Genomic DNA, 19749 nt, shown 5'->3' with positions numbered 1-19749 from the left:
TGTCCTGTAACGGCGACCTAAGTCTGCTTATCGCGCTTCCCAGTAACAGTCCGCTACCTACCTGCATCCAAGGCCGCACAGGCGCCTGCCCGGGGCGTCACGGGTTGCGGGTGCGTTCGCGGCCTTGACAGCGTCCTTGTCTGTCGCCGGCACCTGCGAACATCGCCCTGCGCCTCCAGGCACGGACGGCTGCGTGCCTTTCTCCGCGGCCGGCGTCGCCGCCGCCGCCCGGGGCGATGGCTGGACGGGCGGCGGAACAACGCGCAGCGACCCCGTCTCTCCGGCAGCGCGCCTGAGCCGCATTACAAGATGGCTGTGCGGGACAGCAGGCTCCATTTTGGGAGGGGTTGCTAGTTGTGTATTGAAATCGAATCAACCGGAGGTGCACGTTCGTCTCGGCGATTTGATGTAAGAGGGCGTGATTAGTGTGCTGCAATGTTTTCTCGTTTTCCCTGTAGGATTTATTTTGACCTGTGCCGCGGTTAGACCATTTGGCGGCCAACGTGGCGCAGCTTTGCTTGAGCGTTATGGGCGTTTTAAATGGACTTGCATACGATTCTTAGCTATGTAGAGTCTCATTTCTAAACACCCTGGTTGTTTGCTGCGTTGCAGACAGCATATTTTGAAGTCATTTTGGAGATTACATTACAATATGTGAACAGGTCCAGGTTGTTTGCAAGTGCCTAATTGGTTGGCCCCCCAAATATAGATATTTGCCTCTACTTGTGCCCCTAAAGAAGGTGTGAGTGTTACCAATTGTCTTGTGTCCTAAAATCACATGCAATCTGTTCATTTTTATGTATCCTGTATATACAGAGGGTCAACAATAGAAGTGGTGGTCTTGATCGGTGCCTGAGGTATGGGACATGTTCCCCAGTCCCTCCCCCCAGCTCCGCCAATGTGATACGTTTTTGAACGACCTTTCCGCCTTGTTGTATTTTGGGCCAGGCATGTAACAAAGCTTATGTTGACATCTGAGGACTAGTTTTCATATGTTTTGTCATGTTTTTCATTTTTAAGAACAAGTGCATGTTTGAGGTGGAAACATGTTTTTTAGTGAAGGGACTGCCTTTTCATTTTTCCTTCCTTTGTTAGTGCCTCTATGATCCACATGTATAAAAATGCAAGACAATGGAGGAAGCAATTTTAAGCTGAATTTTATGAAAAGGAGTGAATGGAGATATTGTAATATGATGATTTATTCCCTCCTCCCATCACATTGTATATGAAGGGCAGAATTGTGTTGTCAATTTTCACAGCCCTGAAGGTTAAAATGCATTTCTAAATCTGTTTGGGCTGAAATTATTTTGCTGCATTTTTAAAGTTACTTATATGGCAAAGGGGGCTTTTTACTGAAATTAGCCACATGATCTTGCTGTTGTAATATAACACCCCTAAAAGGAATAAACATTCACTGGAACATTTCTAGTTATTGCAATGACAGTAACAGTACTATGAATGTATTTGGAGCCCATTCATTGTTATCTGATTTGCCATCACAGGACCTTCAGTTGTCACAAATCATCTTGCACACCATCATGGCCCAAGTCCAAAATGGGTGTGCAGGTGAGTCTTCTGGGGTCATGTTTGGCGATGGCTTGGATCAGCTGGTAGAGATGCATCACAGAGCTGATGTAAGTGTTTTGTAATGAAGTATAAATGCCCATGTACTGTGTGGTGCCACAGTGCAACAATATCCGTGCTGTTTTCTTTGATGCTGCAAATGCTGACTGTTATGTCATTAACTTCACCAGCTGACCAGCCTCTTCCCAATACAGACCAAGTCCTACCACTCCGCGCCACCATGGCGCCGACCAAAAGCAACCCGCGCCGGATCGTGCGCGCGGACGGCGCCGCCGAGCCGCCGGCGACGCCGCCCAAGCGCAACAGCGAGCGCCTGGCGTCGCTGCGCCGCAAGGACGACATCGTCAGCAAGATGGCCGAGATCTTCGACGACGTGGCGCCCATGGAGTCGCGCTCGGTGGTGGCGGTGCCCGTGGCCGTCGACGACGCCGTCATGCCCGAGGTTCCTGGAGAGCCGGTGCCGGGTACGTGCCGCCGCCCGCACCCCGTCGGGTGGCAGGCGAGCGTGTTGTGGCGTGGCTCGCTGAGCCTTGCGCGTGCCATGTCATGTGCCATGATCGGTGTAAGTGGGGATTGATTCCGTTTTGACGGGGGTATGGTGGGAGTAATCTCACTGTAGTGGTGCACGTGATTGGGTAAAAGGCGTGCATGGTTAAAAGCAAGCCACTCTAATATTTATCTCGTTGTTATGGACATGATACAATTGAAGCCTGCTGAAGAGGCACAGCTATGATGCCACAAATAACTGCCCGGACCGCCACGGCAAAAGTCAGCAATGTTTCGCGCGTTGGTTGACCCATCCCGCCGTCTGTGGAGGCCGTGTGCCTCCGTGTGTGCGTGTCGCCGTTCCGCGCGCGCGTGCGCCGGCGGTGAAGCCCGTCGTCCCGTCCGTTGGCAGACATCACGCTGATGCCGGTGGCGCGCTCGGAGCCGGGGCCGGCCGGCGCCAGCTCGGCGGCCGGCCCGCAGAAGCAGGAGCCGGCGCCGCCCGACGGGGACCACGCGGCCGGTCAGTGCGGCGGCCAGCCACGGCGCCCGCGCCTGTCCTCTCCGGGCGGTGACGGCCCGCGTGGTCAGCCGTCGTCAGCGTCTGGCCGGCAGAGCCAGGCTGAGGGCCGCGCTGTGTTTGACAGTTGCATCTGATGTCTTGATATGGAGAGATGCTGTGTCCCAGAGACGACCGTTTGGAGATTGGAGCGATTTAAATAGGCCTTCGGTGTCACGACTGGAAGCATCTTCCTTCGGGCTGGGGCGCCTCGAGTCGTCTTGCGCGGACTGCACCAGTCTTTGAAGGCGTGTCTGAGCTGGGTTGGCCGTGGTCAGGTCTGACCTCGCCGCACCCGGGCACCACTGACCAGCTCTGACGTCACGCTGACCGATCGTGACGTCACCTCGGGCAGGAGACGACTTCGCGTCGTCGGTGGTGCTGGTTGGGTCGGAGCCGGTGGACCTGCGTCCGCCGGTGCGTGTGCTGGAGCAGGGCGAGATCCTGCTGCCAGACGACCCCGAGCAGGTCCGCGTGCTCATCGAGCACAACCTGCTGCTGAAGGGCGCCGTCACAGGTCAGTGGGGAGCTCGGTGCGGCCGGCGGCGCCTTCACCGATCACGCCGACACGACATGTGCACGGGCGTGTCACCGTGGTGCTCGTGAACGCGAGCTGAGTCTTCAGCCGGATGCTACGGATTGTCAGAGCGGGTGTGTGTGTGGGGGGGGGGGGGGGGCGGGATGCCGCTCTGCGCGAACGCCCCAGAGCAGTCCGGTGGAGCCCGCGAACGCTGCTGCACGGCTGTACAACCAGCCGCAAGCAGCCACGCTGGAGGACCGTACAAAGTATCCTGCCTCGGTCCGGCGCAGTTGGCCCGGGCGTTGTGTTTCGTGCTGCGCTCGGCAGATGTCAGCAGCGTCGCTCTCGCCGTGTGGGCGGCGCGTGTCGGCGCCTAGGGCCGCCGACCTAAGCCGCTAAGCCGAACGCCGACATAAACCGCCCTGCCTCCCCCGCTGTCCGTAGACGAGATGCTGGAGAAGGTGAACAAGCTGCTGGAGCACATCTCGGCCGACAAGTGCCACTGCTGCGGCGAGAGCATCGACACTGCACACAAGGTGGGCCAGCCGCCGTCAGTGGCGATGGAGCCGACCGCCGGCCGTCCGGGCACCACCAGCCACGTGACCCGCAGACCGCCGCCGCGGAGGCCGGGCTCCGGGGCTCAGACGCCGTCAGTGGGCCGTGTCGTGACGCCGTCGTCTGGTGGCGCGCGCTGCTGACCGCCCTTCCCATGCGCTTTAGAATCCCCGCAAGTCTGACTCAGGCGGGGCAATGCCATTTAGTCTTGGATATTACCGTGTGCGCGCTACACCAGAATATTACGGAAGCGGCTACGAAAAACGGTCGCCACGTTGCATAGCGGTCACCGCGGCCGCTCCCCGTCAGTGTATCGCCGCTGAGCCACCACCCGATGGCCCCCTGCGCGAGCGTAAGCCCCCCCCCCCCCCCCCGCGCCGCTCCGTGTCGGCCGGCACAGCTGAGCGTCGGTCGACCGCGGTCCGCAGGGCGGCGAGTTCCCGTGCGACGTGGCCGACTGTCTGAAGACGTTCCGGCTGAAGTCGTCGGTGGACCGGCACAAGCGCGTCATCCACCACCAGGGCGACGTGCACCAGTGTCCGCAGTGCGGCGCCCGCTGCGCCGACAAGGGCACGCTGGCGCGCCACATGTACACCCACACCGGCCTCAAGCCCTACACGTGCGAGGTGAGGCCCGGCCCGGGCGCGAGCTCACTGGCGGGGCGGCCGCTGCCGGGACGGGGTCGAGCCTGCGCCCGGTTCCGCGACCGTGACGCCTGTGGGTAACTGGGGAGTGTTGCCTTTTTCGGATTTTGCTGTAGTCTGCTGAGGCCCAGTTACATATGGAGCCGCCGTCATGTATCAGAGCAGGGCGCCACAACGCGCTCAGCCAGTCGCTGCACCCGTCCGCTGGTCGATCGCTGCGAGGCCCCACGTGGCCACAGGGCTTCCCAGCACTGACCGGCGCCGTCAGCCGACGACCGGCTTTCGCGGTACACTTTCGGTCGTTTCAGATGTGCAACAAGCACTTCAGCCGCAAGTACCACCTGGACCGGCACGTGATGCAGACGGGCTGTGACGGCAAGCCGAAGGCGGCCTACCCGTGTCAGGTGAGTGAGCGGCCGGCGCCGGTCCGGGCGGGGAGGGTCCCCCGTCGGAAGGCGGCGGGGAGGGGGGACGCTCGCGGATCGCCCCGTGGGACTGCCGTGTGACCAGGGGAGTTTGAGCGCGGAGGGATGACGGCTCGGTCCGCACTTGGAATCGAGGGCGTTCTGGTGCCGACTGAGTTGGCCGCTGTGCCCGCGAAAGGGGCTGGTGCATGCTTGAAGCGGTGGGTCTGCCTGACGGGGAGTGGTCAGTCACGGAGCACGTGCTGGTGATGTGGCGGTCATTGGTCAGCTTTGCTCCGAGAGTGGACTAGTTTTAGACGTAGGGCGCCTGTGGTGTTTTAGGATAAAGTTGTGCATGGAAAAAGTACGTATACATATAACACACGTAATTCTTCGTAAGCAAACGTGCGTAAGGTATCAAGTTCGTATGGCGGAAGTTCGCTGGCAAAAGTTCGTAAGCAAATGTTCGCATGGGAGAAAGTGCGTATAAAAAATGCTCATGTTGAAAGAAGTTTGTCGGGACAAAAGTTCGTGTGGAATTCGTATGCATCAACCATGTACACAAATGTTCTCAAGCAATTATGTTCGAGAATATGATAATGCATACGCGATGAATTATGAGCAGCAGGGGCGTAAGAGTGGGCGGCGGGGGGGGGGGGGGGGGGCGTGGATGCACCCCACTTTCTGAGAATGATGAACATTAAGCGTATGGCGACGTACGGAGAGGGCTGACTTCGGTGTGGTGGGTGATGCTTCTATGAGGAGTATTCCAAGACATCTTTATCCATACGTACTTATGGCATTCCGAACTTTTCCCCATACGAACTTAACACCCTTCTTGCTTTATCCTGACGAACATTAAGCATACGTGCTTTATCAATACGTACTTGTCTCCGCAACCCGCGTGTGGTACATGCATGTTAGAACTCACGGAATGTTCTTGTCTGTTTATGGCTACAAGGAGCCCTCGAAGGAGGGCGATCTGAACGAGGTATGCTGAATTACACCCGTCCGTTGTGCTCGGTCCTGTGGTTATTGATCTACCGCTGTTGTGTTCCGGCATCGGTCTTCTACCGCGCTGCCTTGCCGCTCCCAACTCGTTTCGTGTTCTGATACAGTGTGCGCGCAGCAGACGTTTTGATCCATATTATTCTTTAACAGGTCAGCTCATAGCCGCATGAATGTAGCATCCGCTTGTCCGGCGTGGTATGCGTGTTTGTCGTTTCTTGGTCATAAGTGTGACACAACTCGGATAAGTAGTCCGTTTTGAAATGCACCTTTTGTTTCCAGACCCTCGTTTGGTCACGCACGCCTCTGGTCTTCATCACACTGCTTTGGAGGCTCAAAGTCTTCCGTGTGTCCATTTTATATCCGTTCCACGCTACACCATGAAGCCAGCCTCCCTGAAAATTAACTCACACCTGCCCATCCTATTTCTTGAACGGAGATCACTAGCTCGTTCAATTCCTGACGAGTATAGCAGCGGACATTTTCGTGCCGCCCATCGCCGGACATGACGCACACACAGTGGAAGTGCTGGTGGCGTGTGATGGGGTCTGGACCGCCATGAGCGCCAGCTGCGGCCGGTCCGTCCAGCAGGGCTCGCGGCCCCGCCCGGCTCAGCTGACGGCAGGGCTCAGCTGACGCCCCGCCCGCCGGCCGTTGCAGGTGTGCGGCAAGATGTTCACGCGCAAGGACAACCTGCGCGAACACCTGCGCGCGCACGCCGGCCAAGTGCGCCGCAAGAAGTGCTACACCTGCCACTACTGCGAGAAGCAGTTCTTCGGCTCCACGCTGTTGCAGGTGAGGTGCTCGCCGGCCGGATGGCTGGGACGGGAGCCGGCCGGATGGCTTGGGCGGGAGCCGGCTGGACGGCTGGGGCGGGAGCCGGCCGGATGGCTTGGGCGGGAGCCGGCTGGACGGCTGGGACGGGAGCCGGCCGGATGGCTTGGGCGGGAGCCAGCCGGATGGCTGGGACGGGAGCCGGCCGGATGGCTGGGGCGGGAGCCGGTCGGACGGCTGGGGCGGGAGCCGGCCGGATGGCTTGGGCGGGAGCCGGCCGGATGGCTGGGGCGGGAGCCGGCTGGACGGCTGGGACGGGAGCCGGCCGGATGGCTTGGGCGGGAGCCGGCCGGATGGCTGGGGCGGGAGCCGGTCGGACGGCTGGGGCGGGAGCCGGCCGGATGGCTTGGGCGGGAGCCGGCCGGATGGCTGGGGCGGGAGCCGGTCGGACGGCTGGGACGGGAGCCGGCCGGACGGCTGGGACTGCAGTGGTCGGCGGTCACCTCTCTGACATAGGCACGCCTTGTGACGGCTGGGGCTGCAGTGGTCGGCGGTCGCCTCTCTGACGTAGGCACGCCGTGTGACGGCTGTCAACACAGCGTCGTGGCAGATGGGTGTGATGTCCTGCGCAGCCGAGCGATGCCGAGCTCCCAAACACCATTGTCACAATGTCGGGCGTGCGCGTGTCTGGCTGGCGTCACCGGTAGCTTCGCCGTCCTGCCGCCGCGAGTGACGCGGGTCCGCCGCCCGGCCGTCGACAGGTGCACCTGCGCACGCACACGGGGGAGCGGCCCTACCAGTGCGACTTCTGCGAGAAGAACTTCCCCTCGATCGGCGCCTACAAGAAGCACCGGCGCATCCACACGGGCGAGAAGCCCTACGAGTGCAAACACTGCCTGGCGCGCTTCTCGGCCAAGGAGACGCTCAATCGGCACGTGCGCACGCACACGGGCGTCAAGCCGCACACGTGCCAGTACTGCGGCAAGTCGTTCATCCAGGCGTCCCAGCTCAAGAGTCACATCTTCCACCACACCGGCCAGGGCGGCTTCAAGTGCGCCCACTGCGACCGCAGCTTCAACAGGAAGGTCCGGCTCAGGTGGGTGACGCGGCGGCTCGCCAGCGCCGAGCGAGGCATCCTGTGTAGCAGCCCGCCCCTGGTGAGGCGGGTGGACGGGGCTGGCTCGCTCAGCCTGAGTGTGAGGGGGACGGTCACCGCCAGGTCGTTCCAGGTCACCGCCCATTGCCTTGCAGTGACCGCGTGTTGAGAGGCAACCATGTGTCATAATGAACAGAAAACCGTCCGGTTTGCGCGTTTTCCCTGTGTAATACTGAGCCTCACCGCTCTCCCTCCCGTCTCCGTCGTCCCTGCGTCTCTGCTACGGTGGATGTGGCGCAGCGAGGCGGTCGTGCTGCGCGTCACGGCCCGTCACCCGTCAGGGGGCCGTGTTTGCCGTGCGTCGGCGCGGATTGACAGCCGCCGCCGTCGGTCCCGTGACAGCGCCGCCCCCCCCCCCCCTTTCACCACCGGCAGGATGCATGTTGAGTACGTGCACGAGGGCAAGAAGGGCTTCGAGTGCGCGACGTGCGACAAGACGTTCGTGCGCAAGGAGGACCTGGCGCGTCACAGCGTGCTCCACCGCGGCACCAAGGTGCACCGCTGTCCCATCTGCGAGAAGACGTTCGCCATCAAGCCCTCGCTCAAGATCCACCTTGCTGACGCATACCAAGGTGAGTGGCCAGGTTGCGGAGGCCGCAGTTGTGGGACTCATGCTTGTCAGAGTCTTGTTGCGTATCTTCAGAAAAAGGCGGGAAAGCCCAGTGAATGGCTTGGAAGTAGTAGAATTAAACATGGTCCTCTTCACCAAATTTCCGGAACACTTAAGCGCAGCGCAGCCCCGGCCGTCTCCCGGCTGCTCGGTGCCCCTGCTGTGCCGAACAGGGCGGACCTGTCCGATGACCGTTGACGGTCCGTCTGACCGATAACGGCCGACCGGTGGGCTGACCCGCGCGGGCCGCCGACAGGAACCGCCCCGCTCGTGCGAGGAGTGCGGCCGCGCCTTCATCCGGCAGGACTGCCTGCTGCGCCACATGCGCAAGAAGCACCGCGAGATGCTCGACCAGATCATGGCAGAGGCCGAGAAGAAGAAGATCCAGCAGCAGCTCATCTCGTTCAACGCCGAAGGTACTGGGCGGAGCGCTGGCCGATGCAGACGGCTGTTTCGTTCACAGATGAGAACTTGTTGATTTCCGCGGAAGGGTGGTATTGGGTGTGCCATTTGGTGGATGTATTTAGTGCATGTCGTTTGCGCTGCGTGTAATAAAGCGAGTTTGGTGATGTCAAAATGCTGTTGCTTTGGCAAAGACGTTTTTGCTCCGCGCCTGGCTTTTCGGCGTGTGAGGTTGTCGAGCCACCTCATTTATTTTACTGGTGACGGACAGCCAGCGCCAAAACTTTCCCACAACTGGGGACTGAAGGCACCGCATTTAGTGCACTCGTGTTGTTAAGTTTTCATATTGTAAATTATTGGGCTGAGTTGATTAAAAAACTGATCAAACACTGATGTGTAGGTATGCTCTTGTCGCATGTGCTTTACACTACGCTTTCAGGCATGCTAGGCTTCCAACATCATTTGCATTTTGGCATGTGCGTGTTATGAACTGTCAGTACGTCCGGCTGTGTGCCCGTCAGCCACATTTCTAGGTACCTGCACCTGGGCCCTTCACAAATCTTACACTGACGGAATTTCCGAGGATCTTGGGTTATTACCTGGGAGATGATCCCGCGCGGCCGCTCCGTGCCGTGCCTGCCGGCGCTAACGGTGACCCCGTGACCGGGCAGGCGGCGGCGCCGCCGGGGCCGAGGCGCTGCTGGCGCCGCTGCCGGCCGAGCAGCTCGACACGTCCGGCCGCGGCACGCTCTCGGACCAGGCCCTGGGCGAGGCGCTGCGCGAGCTGCTCTCGCTGCTGGTGGACGACGCCACCCTGCAGGCGTTCGGCCACCCGCAGCAGCCGGTGGAGCAGGTGCTCGAGTCGGTGATCCGCCGCTGCGGCCACGCGCCCATCGACGACGCCCACCTCAGCTACGACGACCGGCTCAGGTGCGACGGGACGGGGACGGGGACGGGGACGGGGACGGGGACGGGGACGGGGGACGGGGACGGGGACGGGGACGGGGACGGGGACGGGGTACGGGGACGGGACGGGGTCGGGGGGGGGGGATCGGGGATCGGGGACGGGGGGACGGGGAGGGATGGGACGGGATGTAATGGAACGGAACAGGACGCTGTCAAGCGCGCCAGCCGAAACAAATGTGTTGCCCTTATGCATGCTTCTACCCGACCCGGTGGTCGAGTGCCTGGCCTGGAGCTGTTTCAGCGGTGTCCACCTGGCTGGCGTCGGGCTGATCCGCGAGCGTTGACCGAAACCGCGCCTCCTGCAGGGAGAACGCCAAGCTGCTGTTCACCGTGGTGATCGACGACAACGCCGTCAAGACGCTGCTCAACAGCCAGACGGTGGACGAGGTGATCCTGCACGTGCTGCGGCTGGCCAAGTCGTAGGCGGCGGCAGCGAGAGAGCGGAGGGCGGGCTAACCTGTCGCCCCGCTGCCGCAGAGCGACGGCAGCGGAACCGGGCCCGGCCGCCCGCTGGCGCGGCGCCGCCGTGGGCCATGCGTGGCCGCGGCCTCCGCCCGGACGTGTACAAATGGCTTGGACGGGACGTCCCGTGCGTGACGCGGCGCGGATGCGAGTCTGGCAGGTCGGTGGCCAGCAGCCGCGATTTGTACCGGGGTTTGTACAAGTGGACTTGTGAATCAACTACTTACTGCTGTGGCCGCGTGCGAGGGCGCCGGCGGGCGCGGTGACTCGGCCTGCGCGCGCGAGAGACGGCAGCCCAGACGCTGCATGCCGTGCGCTGGACCACGTGTGGCCGAGACGCGCGGCCCCGGCGCGGGGACCCGTGCGCGGCCCCCCTGCAATCGCGTTGTTTGTACTCTGTTATCGTGGGCGCGGCGCGCGCTGCCGCTCCGCGCTGCGGCGTGTGAGCCGTCCTTAACGCGTCGCCCGGCAGGGACTCTTTTGTATCCGCGCATGCCTCTCTGGCCTTCGCTGGGAGTGGCGGACTCGCTGAGTCGGGCGGCAGAATATACACGGACGTGGCGGTCGGGTGTTGTATTGCGGTCCTGCACGCGTGGTAACTCGTTACACCAGCTCGTCGCCGACGTTGCGTTGCACTAGCGCTGTAACACCGCGACTCCGGCACCTCGCGCCCGGCCCGCACGGCCTCACAGCACTTCTCTTCACCTCCCGGCGGCGCGGCCAGGTCAGATCCGCTCCTTCGCCCTCCGCCGCTGCAGCAGCGCCCTCTGGAACGCGTCGGCGGCGCTCGCCACCACGGCCGGGTCTGTGACGGCCTGCACCAGGGCGGCCAGCACGTCCCGGCTGTCGGCCGGCGGCGGCGAGCTGGTCCGTTCGTCTGCGGCGGCTGGCGCGGCCGCTGCCGGGCCGGGGCCGCGCAGCAGGGCCGAGGGGGCGGATGCCGGCACCCGGCGGCCTCCCGGCCAGGCGCGGAACGTCGCCCAGAAGGCGCGCCGGTCGGTGGGCTGCGGCGCCGGCGGCCGGCGCACCGCCTCGGCCGTCGCCTGCAGCGTGGACAGGCACAGCTCCGGAGGCCACGGCCGCTGCGGGAAGAGCCGGCGGCGCGGTCACGCTGGGGTGCAGGGGTCACAGCGCAGCCCACTCATCCCCAGTGCATAGCGGCGCGCGCGCGCACGCTTGTATTCACGCACGTCGTGAAGAGATAAAAACTACCCAGACGTCATCTGCTGCGAAGGATTTTCGATGCAATACAGCATGTAAAACCAGACCCCCCACTGTCAAGTAGGATAGCGAAGCTCATAACATTGGTACCACATTCAGCACGTCACATATAAAGCGCAAGGACTGAGGGCAAGCAGGCGTGAAATACAATCTTCTGGATCGATACAGTCGATGATGGTGATGATTGGGGTTTTAAGGCGCGCCGACTTCTGGGGTCATTTTGCGCCCATAGCAGCTAGGTGTTTACCGAGGTGTATAAATGGCTGTGAATCCTACGCTTCTCAAAAATGAAAACAGCTGTCCGGTGCCAAGCATGCGAGAATCGTCGCCAATAAGGTCTGAAAAGGTAAGACCTGACGCATCTCGTCTGAAGTTAAGTGCCCGCTCTTCGTTGAACTGTGGGCAGGAGTGAATTACGTAGCAAACCGTAAGTAGCGCATCACAACGAGGACATTTAGGCCGTTCTCCACCGCACAAAAGGTAGCTATGTGTTGCGTGCGTGTGGCCAATTCGTAATCTGCTGAGGGTTATTTCCTCGCGTCTCAACTTACGTGAGCTTGACTGTCCAGGCCATGAACCCAGTTGTGGCTTGAACACCTTTAACTTATTGCTTACAATGGCGTCCCAGCAGCGTTGCCATTTCCCTTTCACAAAGGTCGCGATGGACAGGGTAAAAGTCCCTTGCCGGCAGGGGTAAATAACAGGTGCAAGGTGCACGCGCTGCCCGTTTTGCGGCCGCGTCAGCACGTTCGTTACTTGTGATACCCACATAACTCGGTAGCCAACATAAGACGACAGTTTTAGCAGCAAGATGCAGCGCTGTCAGGCGAACTAAAATATCCTGTATAATGGGACAAGGTGGGTTAAAGGCTGTCAGGGCCAACAGGCTGCTCAAAGAATCGGATAAGATCACCTGTGAGTTGTTCTCACCGACTTCGATGAAGCATAGGGCTTTACTGATTGCAACGAGCTCGGACGTGTAAACTGAGGCGTGTTTCGGTAAAGAAAAGGACTGGATGGCTTGTCCATTTACAAATGCAGCACCAACGCCCACCTCCGTTTTGGATCCATCAGTATCCGTGGCTTGAAAACCTATATACGACCCGATGTGCTCCAGAGCCTTCGATCTTAAGTCGCATGGGATCGCTCCCTGTTTGCTGGTGTATGAAAGAGATACATCCACTTTTGGTGAGATTAGCTCCCATGGAGGCACCAATACAGGACGCGACCTTAGCACACCACGCGGACTTATGTCACTTTCCCGGAACAGCTTCTTCATCTGGACATCAAATGGAATAACGGACCGCCTTCCGCTACTTTGGAATATGCTTTCAACATCTCGTGAAAAAAATTGCTCGGTGAGTCGGATGGTTCGGAAATTGAGCCAGCTTGCAAAAGTACCGCATGCCAAGCATTTCCCTTCTCAGTGCCAACGCCGGCTCATTTACTTCCACGGTAAGGCTAGCAACTGGCGACGTCCTGAATCCCCCCGTCACAATGCGTAATGCGTTATGATGCACGGTGTCTAGTAAACGTGTGCAGGAACCCGGCGCGCGGTCATAAATAATACAGCTATGGTCATGTTTCGAACGTATAAGTGAGCGGTATAGCAGTAACAGTGTTCTTCTGTCCGCTCCATAACATGTTCGAGACACATACTTCAACATGTTCAATGCTTTAAATAGTTGTCACGTGGGGTTTTCAGATGTGACCCACACATCAAACGGTTATCAAACTGCAGATCCAAGAAGCGGGCACCAGATTGGTTCGGAATGGTCTGGCTGGATAACCTTAAAGCCATGGCGAGACATTGACGACGTCGTCTGCAAAAGTGCATAGCGACTGTTTTCGAAGTCGAGAAACGTAGTCCGTTTACTTACCTACTTTCCTACTACTAGGTGTAACCTGGGAGACCCCTCCCCGTCCTGAGCGTGGTTCAGCGCCGCCGCCCCTTGACCCTGGCCGCTGCGCACGGCCAGGTGCCCCAAGCGGAGACCCGCACGGAGCACCCAGCCACAGCGCAAGCGACAAGCCGCTAGACCCGTGTGGGCTCCACGGGCTCCCCGCGCCCCCGGATATCCTGGACAAAGTGGGGTGTTGGGACGCGCCGTGACTGACCCGCACGACGCGTCCCTCAGCCACCAGGATCCGATCAACCCGGGGACGCGGACGAGGGGGCATAGCGATCCCGATAAAACGAGGATTAGGAGTGGTGGTGGGCCGGATGCAGGACAGCGGGTATGGGAAGGGAGCGGGCGGGACCAGGAGCGGGAGCTCACGTACCGACAGGATCGCTACGTCCTGAGAGGAACAGCTTGCACTGTCCACCTGTTACCGGAGCTGGGACCCGAGGGGGCGCTAGTCCCCTACACCGGCCGAAGCCGGTGCCTCTGCGGGGGGATGTATACAGTCCAGCCACGTGCCACTAGAAGGGCGCCGCCGTGAGCGCGCGGCTCGAGCTCTACCGTGCGCTTATGCACGTGTCTCCACAGGTGTCGGCTCTCGTCGCTGCCCCCTCCCCATTCGCCGGCGGCCGTCCGACTGACCTCGGTCGGATCATTGAGCAGGAGCCGGTGGGCGTCGGCGTCGGCGGGCAGCCGGCTCACCACCGTGCGCACCAGGGCCTCCTCCAGCCGGGCGGCGTCATCCGCCGGCTGCGGCAGTGAGCGGCGCGTGAGGGGAGGGGGCGATGAGTGCCGCTGACCGGGGCAGGCTGGGACGGCCGCCAGCGACACGTGAGGGGGGGGGGGGGAATGATGCGTGCCGCTGACCGGGGCAGGCTGGGGCGGCGGCCAGCGGTACGGCCCTACAACTAGCAACTATCAAGTGTGATGTTGTCACTTTGATGGAGCTACCACCAACGACAACCTTACGTTAACTTTGGATACAAGTTGCCGTGATAAACCGTTGGATTTATCGGCATCCACAGTTCTACCACCTGCACCGCCATCTATGGGGTTTGGTTATGTCTATTAGGATTCACTTCCAAGAAAAGTAACTGCTCGAAACGGATCGTTTCCATTCACTTTTCGCCTCACGTAGACCAGCAGTGTATGCAGAACAGAATCTTAGAACACGTTTTACAAGGGACAAGGCTGCCCAAACATGGATCCAGGTAGAAGGGCAAATATGACAGACATTAAAATATACACCGCGCGTCACCGCAGCCATCAGAGCGCCGACTGACCAAGTTGACCCAGGTGTTTATGGATACGGACGTTTCCAGGTTTTCCACCAGGTGCCACCAGTGTCGCGGCACCAGCAGGGCCTCACCAGGCTCCAGCACCACGATGTGTGGGTGTGTAGACGCCAAGTCTGGGGAGCACACGTCCGTGTTGGAGAGGACTCGGCGAGTATGAGCATCACGTACATCTGGCCGGGCGGCCCATCTAACACGGTTTCAGTCATGATCGCGCATCGAGGATGCCGCTGCAGAAAACTGGGCATTGTTCGTGCTCGGAACGTGAAAGCCGATACACGCGGTATGAGGAAAACCCACCGGCCCCGGTCGGCCTGCCGTTCGTTGCGCGACGTCGGATGGCGCCCGTTTTGACGAACCTGAGCTTGTCAGAGGCGAATGGGAGCGTCAGCGGAGTTCACAGCGCACAGAAGCCACCTCCGAATGGGGGCAAGCGTCTACAGCAGGTCACGCACTGAAACGCATTCACAGTCGGGTCGCCTACACCCGGTAAGGGCACGTCTCTGCTGGACAGGAGCCCTGGGACAGCCATGCGCGCCGGGATTGAAACAGGCTCCTGACATGGGCTTCCGAACATCTGCGTGCGAGGAAGTAGTATGTCCGGGGCGAGGACAACTGATGGCCGTCCATCATGTAACATTATCGATCTTGAGCTATCGTGACCCGAGCGAAATGGAATTATATGGCCCTAAGCGGAGGTCGCGGGAACATATTCAACTAGGGCATGAGTAATGCACACGAGACAGGAAGCGGTGCAACAGCCGTGCACCAGATCGAACGATTAGCATTACTTTCACGCGACGCACAGCGGTCTGCCTCCCAGATCCGCACCATCTTCTTCCGAGATCTACAGTAGCTGCACTGCCGTTCAGCGGCGTGCTAGCGGGCTGCGGCGCCGGTCCGACCGACGGCCTCCACTGACCTGGGAACCGGTGGAAGTCGGGCCGACGCAGGTCGGCGGCGCTGAACACGGTTGATTCCTCGTACGGCACGCGCGTCGGGTACAGCAGGGGCCCGTCCGCCGGCGGGAATAGTGTCCACCGCTTCCTGCAAGGCCGTAGCGGTCATTCTACCGAGACGTGCCGCTCCACCGCGCGCTCCAGCGCACACTCCAGCGCACACTTCAGCGCACACTCCAGCGCACGCTCCAGCGCACACTTCAGCGCACGCTCCACCGCACGATCCAGCGCACGCTCCAGGGCACGCTCCACCGGCTCCGTGCACCGTCTGCTCCCGAGGCGATCCAAACGCGGCGAGACATGATGCATGGCGGCGCTGAGCGCCACATCTCAGAACGAACCGCTCGGTTGTCGGTTTGCTGTTGAATGAAAAGGCGGTGACTTTGGAGAAGGTGCACTACATACATGTGGTGATAACAATATCGGTGCAGCGGGTGCGACATTCTAATCATACCTTTGACACATTGCTTCCTATTACTTGGCTAAAAAATGCAATATTATTTTGACTTCACATTCCTGAGCCGTGAGAAATGCATAGTATTTCAAACAATATTAAATGGTTATGGGTGGAAGCATATTTATGACTCATTTCTGGATGTATGGATTTCTGGTGCCAGAACAAACGCTTGCTGTGTCCGTCCCAGCACCACCATCTCTCGTGAAAATACAGGTCAACCGTACAGATCCGCGGCGAAATATAACATGCCGCAAAGCTCACCACGACCCTCCCGGCCATCTGCTGCCACCTGCGCTTATCACGCCTGTTCTCACCGGCCGCATGCTATCCCAGTCAAGGACAAACAGCGAGCTCTTAAAGCGACTCGAACCCACCCCACATCAGACAGGTGAATCAACAAACGGACGCTCTAGCAGAGTTACCGGAACGGACAAACTGACACGACCTATCGCACCAAATGCGGTGGGAAAAGACAATAACGTGCACGCAATAAGCACAGAACACAGCGCTATCGCAGCCATGAGGTGAGCATCCCCTTTCATTTCTGGAAAGTCTTCACCATAAACGAACGCACGCAAGCACACGTGTACACACGGGGAGCACCGGGCTGGCAGCCGGTCGGTGCTGCCTCGGCCCTCAGCCAGCGCCGGACGCCGGCTGGCGGACTCACCGGCCCGCCAGCTGCACCACCAGGTTGAGGCCGTACGTGTCGCGGTGGCAGAGTGTGTGGGCGCCGGCCGTGCCCAGCCAGAAGGTGCTCTCCGCCGCGCCCCGGCCGGCGAACCCGAAGACGCCCCAGTCGATGCCCTGCGGCGGTAGCGGCGCCGGTCACGGTCGCAGTGGCGCGAGGACGGCACGGGACCTGACTGAGGACCGGCGCCAGCCGCGGGGGCAGGACATTGCCACAGTGGGCGAGTTAACGGACGAGAACACGGTCAACCCGACTCTCACCCAGTGCCGGCCGACCCGACTCTCACCCGGTGCCGGCCAGCCCGACTCTCACCTGGTGCCGGCCAGCCCGACTCTCACCCGGTGCCGGCCAGCCCGACTCTCACCCAGTGCCGGCCAGCCCGACTCTCACCCGGTGCCGGCCAGCCCGACTCTCACCTGGTGCCGGCCGGCCCGACTCTCACCCGGTGCCGGCCGGCCCGACTCTCACCCGGTGCCGGCCGGCCCGACTCTCAGCCGGTGCCGGCCGGCCCGACTCTCACCCGGTGCCGGCCGGCCGCGCCGCGGCTCTCACCAGCTTGGCGGCGGCGTGCGGCGTCATCAGGTGCGCCAGGTGTTTGTAGGCGAGGTAGGCCCAGCAGCGGTCGGGCGGGTAGGCGGCCAGCGGCGGCAGACATTCCTGCGAGCGGCGCCGCTTGCCCGGCCGGCCGGCCGCCCAGTCCAGCAGCTGGCGCACCGTGGCTGGCGCGGCAGCCAGACCCGCCTCCCACTGCGGCCCGGCGCCAGCCTGCCGGGGGCACGGGTGGAGGGTTCAGTGTGGAGCAGCCTGCGGGAGGCACAGAGCAGAGGATGAGGGAGCTAGCACAGCAGAGCAGAGGATGAGGACAACAGGCAGCATCAGACAGAGGGTGAGGGCAGCAGCCACCTGAGGCAGAGGGTGGGGGCAGGCACCAACTGAGGCAGCGGGGAGGGCAGCAGCCACCTGAGGCATTAGGGTTTAGGGCAGCAGCCACCTGAGGCAGAGGGTGAGTGCAGCAGCCACCTGAGGCAGAGGGTGAGGGCAGCAGCAACCTGAGACAGAGGGGAGGCAGCACCACCTGAGACAGAGGGTGAGGGGCACAGCCACCTGAGGCAGAGGTGCGGGCAGCAGCCACCTGAGGCAGAGGGTGGGGGCAGCAGCCACCTGAGGCAGAGGGTGAGGGCAGCAGCCACCTGAGGCAGAGGGTGGGGGCAGCAGCCACCTGAGGCAGAGGGTGGGGGCAGCAGCCACCTGAGGCAGAGGGTGGGGGCAGCAGCCACCTGAGACAGAGGGTGGGGGCAGCAGCCACCTGAGACAGAGGGTGGAAGTGGGAGCAGCTTGACAAGTAACAGAAGATGGGAGAGCACCCAGCCCACTGGGAAGCAAGAGACAAGGAATAATGACAGTAGCCAGCCAGGCTACTATCATTCAGACATGATTAGAACATGTCATGACTTCATGACTAGGGTAGTGTATTATGACTCATTGCTGTTATGGGAAGCTCAGAACAGAGCAATATTTGAGGTTCGGGATATCACCATGGCTTGTAGCATATGCTAGAATATTTACATAAACATGCAGTACAGGTCCAGCTAGAATTAAGCCATCTCTGAGCCTCATCAAAACAAAAAGAGGATATTTTAATGAACAATGCCATCATAATGAAATGATGATAGCATCATTACAAACAATACCATCCATTGGGACTTAGATAGCATTAAAAAATATCACAATACCCATCACACACAACTTGATGGCATACCAATTCATCCTGTTTTCCAACCCTGAAGTCCAAGACTTGATCTCCAAAGCATGTAGCCCAGTCTTCCAGGGACCAATGAGCACAATCCCATGTCCCCACCATGGAGGAGAACACAACTGGATGGTCCAGATGGTGGAGAATGCCTTCTTTCAAAATGGATGGCTGCATTATGCCTAATGTCTGCCACACCTGGTGGGAGTGAATGAAGTGGTCAGAGTTCTCACTTAGTAGTAGCACTGCAGATTGATATAAAGGTTTTTATTGAGACTAATATTGCTATGAAAAGAACAAAAAGAGAATCAAAATTGGACAACTGCATTTAATCTGATGGAAAAAGTACTGTGACATACCCTTACACACAAAACCTATCCCTGAAAATGTCTTGCCTTTAGGGTATAGAGTGGCTGCTGGATAAATGTACAATAGATTTTCAAAATGTCATAAAATGCTAAACGTCATATACAGACAAGGGATATCTTCACAAGTATATGCAAAGGATGAGAGACCCCTTCAGGATCTTGCTGGGATAGGACTTGAGTAGAAACAAAGTTTGGGACAGATGTTCTAAATTTTCACACAGAATGTCCCAATGTAGGCAGCACATGCTATTATGAGACGCCTCATACTACGGTAGATAATACATTTACAGGACATTAGCCCAGACCCTCAATTTTTCATCCACTTTGAATCCATAGCATTAAATCATAGTGGGTGACATTAATGGTGGGTGACATCATCAGCAATCTGTACAAAGGAACACATCAGGCTGCAGCCTAAACGTCACTGCAAAGGAAATACGTTGATAAATATTCCACAGCCGAATAACTGCCTACCACATTTGCTAGGCACCACCGCTCGGACCGGTTAGAATCCAAAACACCAAAACAATGCTCGCTAGAAACGTATCGGCCACGCCGCGATTGTAGACAAATGCGCTATGCTCGGTGCAAACTCAGTTTGTGCACACACTTCAATGCACCAATCACTACAAAGAACATTTATGACGTCCTAAGTCATGTTGTTTTGAAACCAACATTTCCGTTCCATTCCCAAACGAATACTTTGGACTTCCTCTTAACCTTTTCTCGAATGTGTATTAAGTCGTTTCCAGTTGACCTAGCACTGACTCAACAAATATGTATGGCTTTTTGATCCTCTCAGTGGTGCCCGAGCTGTGACGTATTCGTAACTTTTTTCGGCTTTGGTTTTGCCGTTTCAATGAAAAAGCCGTCGTTTTCTTTGCAGACTGATGTTTTTACTTAAGTCGTTTCTTAAATCAAAGTTTCTTCAGCGTGCAAAATGCTTTCAAAGGAGCGTCAAGCAGAGCTATGGT

General features: G+C 59.3%; 2 protein-coding genes across 2 annotated transcripts; one reads left to right on the top strand and one right to left on the bottom strand.

The window, feature by feature from the left end:
- Positions 1–2555: 2555 nt before the first annotated feature.
- On the top strand, positions 2556–10693 carry LOC119110541 (protein suppressor of hairy wing-like). The gene is given in 13 exon segments (XM_037234406.1): positions 2556–2593; positions 2985–3146; positions 3594–3685; positions 4133–4330; positions 4657–4752; positions 6421–6555; positions 7296–7630; positions 8066–8243; positions 8245–8262; positions 8557–8716; positions 8974–9029; positions 9463–9632; positions 9974–10693. Coding segments are annotated over 11 exon segments (1551 nt in total). The 5' UTR covers positions 2556–2593; positions 2985–3146; positions 3594–3598; the 3' UTR covers positions 10092–10693.
- Positions 10694–10765: 72 nt separating this feature from the next.
- HSPBAP1 (HSPB1 associated protein 1) lies at positions 10766–18584 on the bottom strand. The gene is made up of 7 exons (XM_037233847.1): positions 18516–18584; positions 17372–17422; positions 16637–16773; positions 15473–15597; positions 14539–14666; positions 11159–11212; positions 10766–10771 (listed from the first exon to the last, which is right to left on the bottom strand). Exons 1-7 carry the CDS (start codon positions 18582–18584, stop codon positions 10766–10768), a joined length of 570 nt encoding a protein of 189 aa, XP_037089742.1.
- Between the last annotated feature and the right edge of the window lie 1165 nt (positions 18585–19749).

This window comes from Pollicipes pollicipes, unplaced genomic scaffold (genome assembly GCF_011947565.3).
Source record: "Pollicipes pollicipes isolate AB1234 unplaced genomic scaffold, Ppol_2.1 Scaffold_7231;HRSCAF=8579_pilon_pilon_pilon, whole genome shotgun sequence".
NCBI lineage: Eukaryota > Metazoa > Arthropoda > Thecostraca > Pollicipedomorpha > Pollicipedidae > Pollicipes > Pollicipes pollicipes.
Note: the sequence above shows the minus strand (reverse complement) of the source record. Positions and strands in the feature narration are given on the sequence as shown.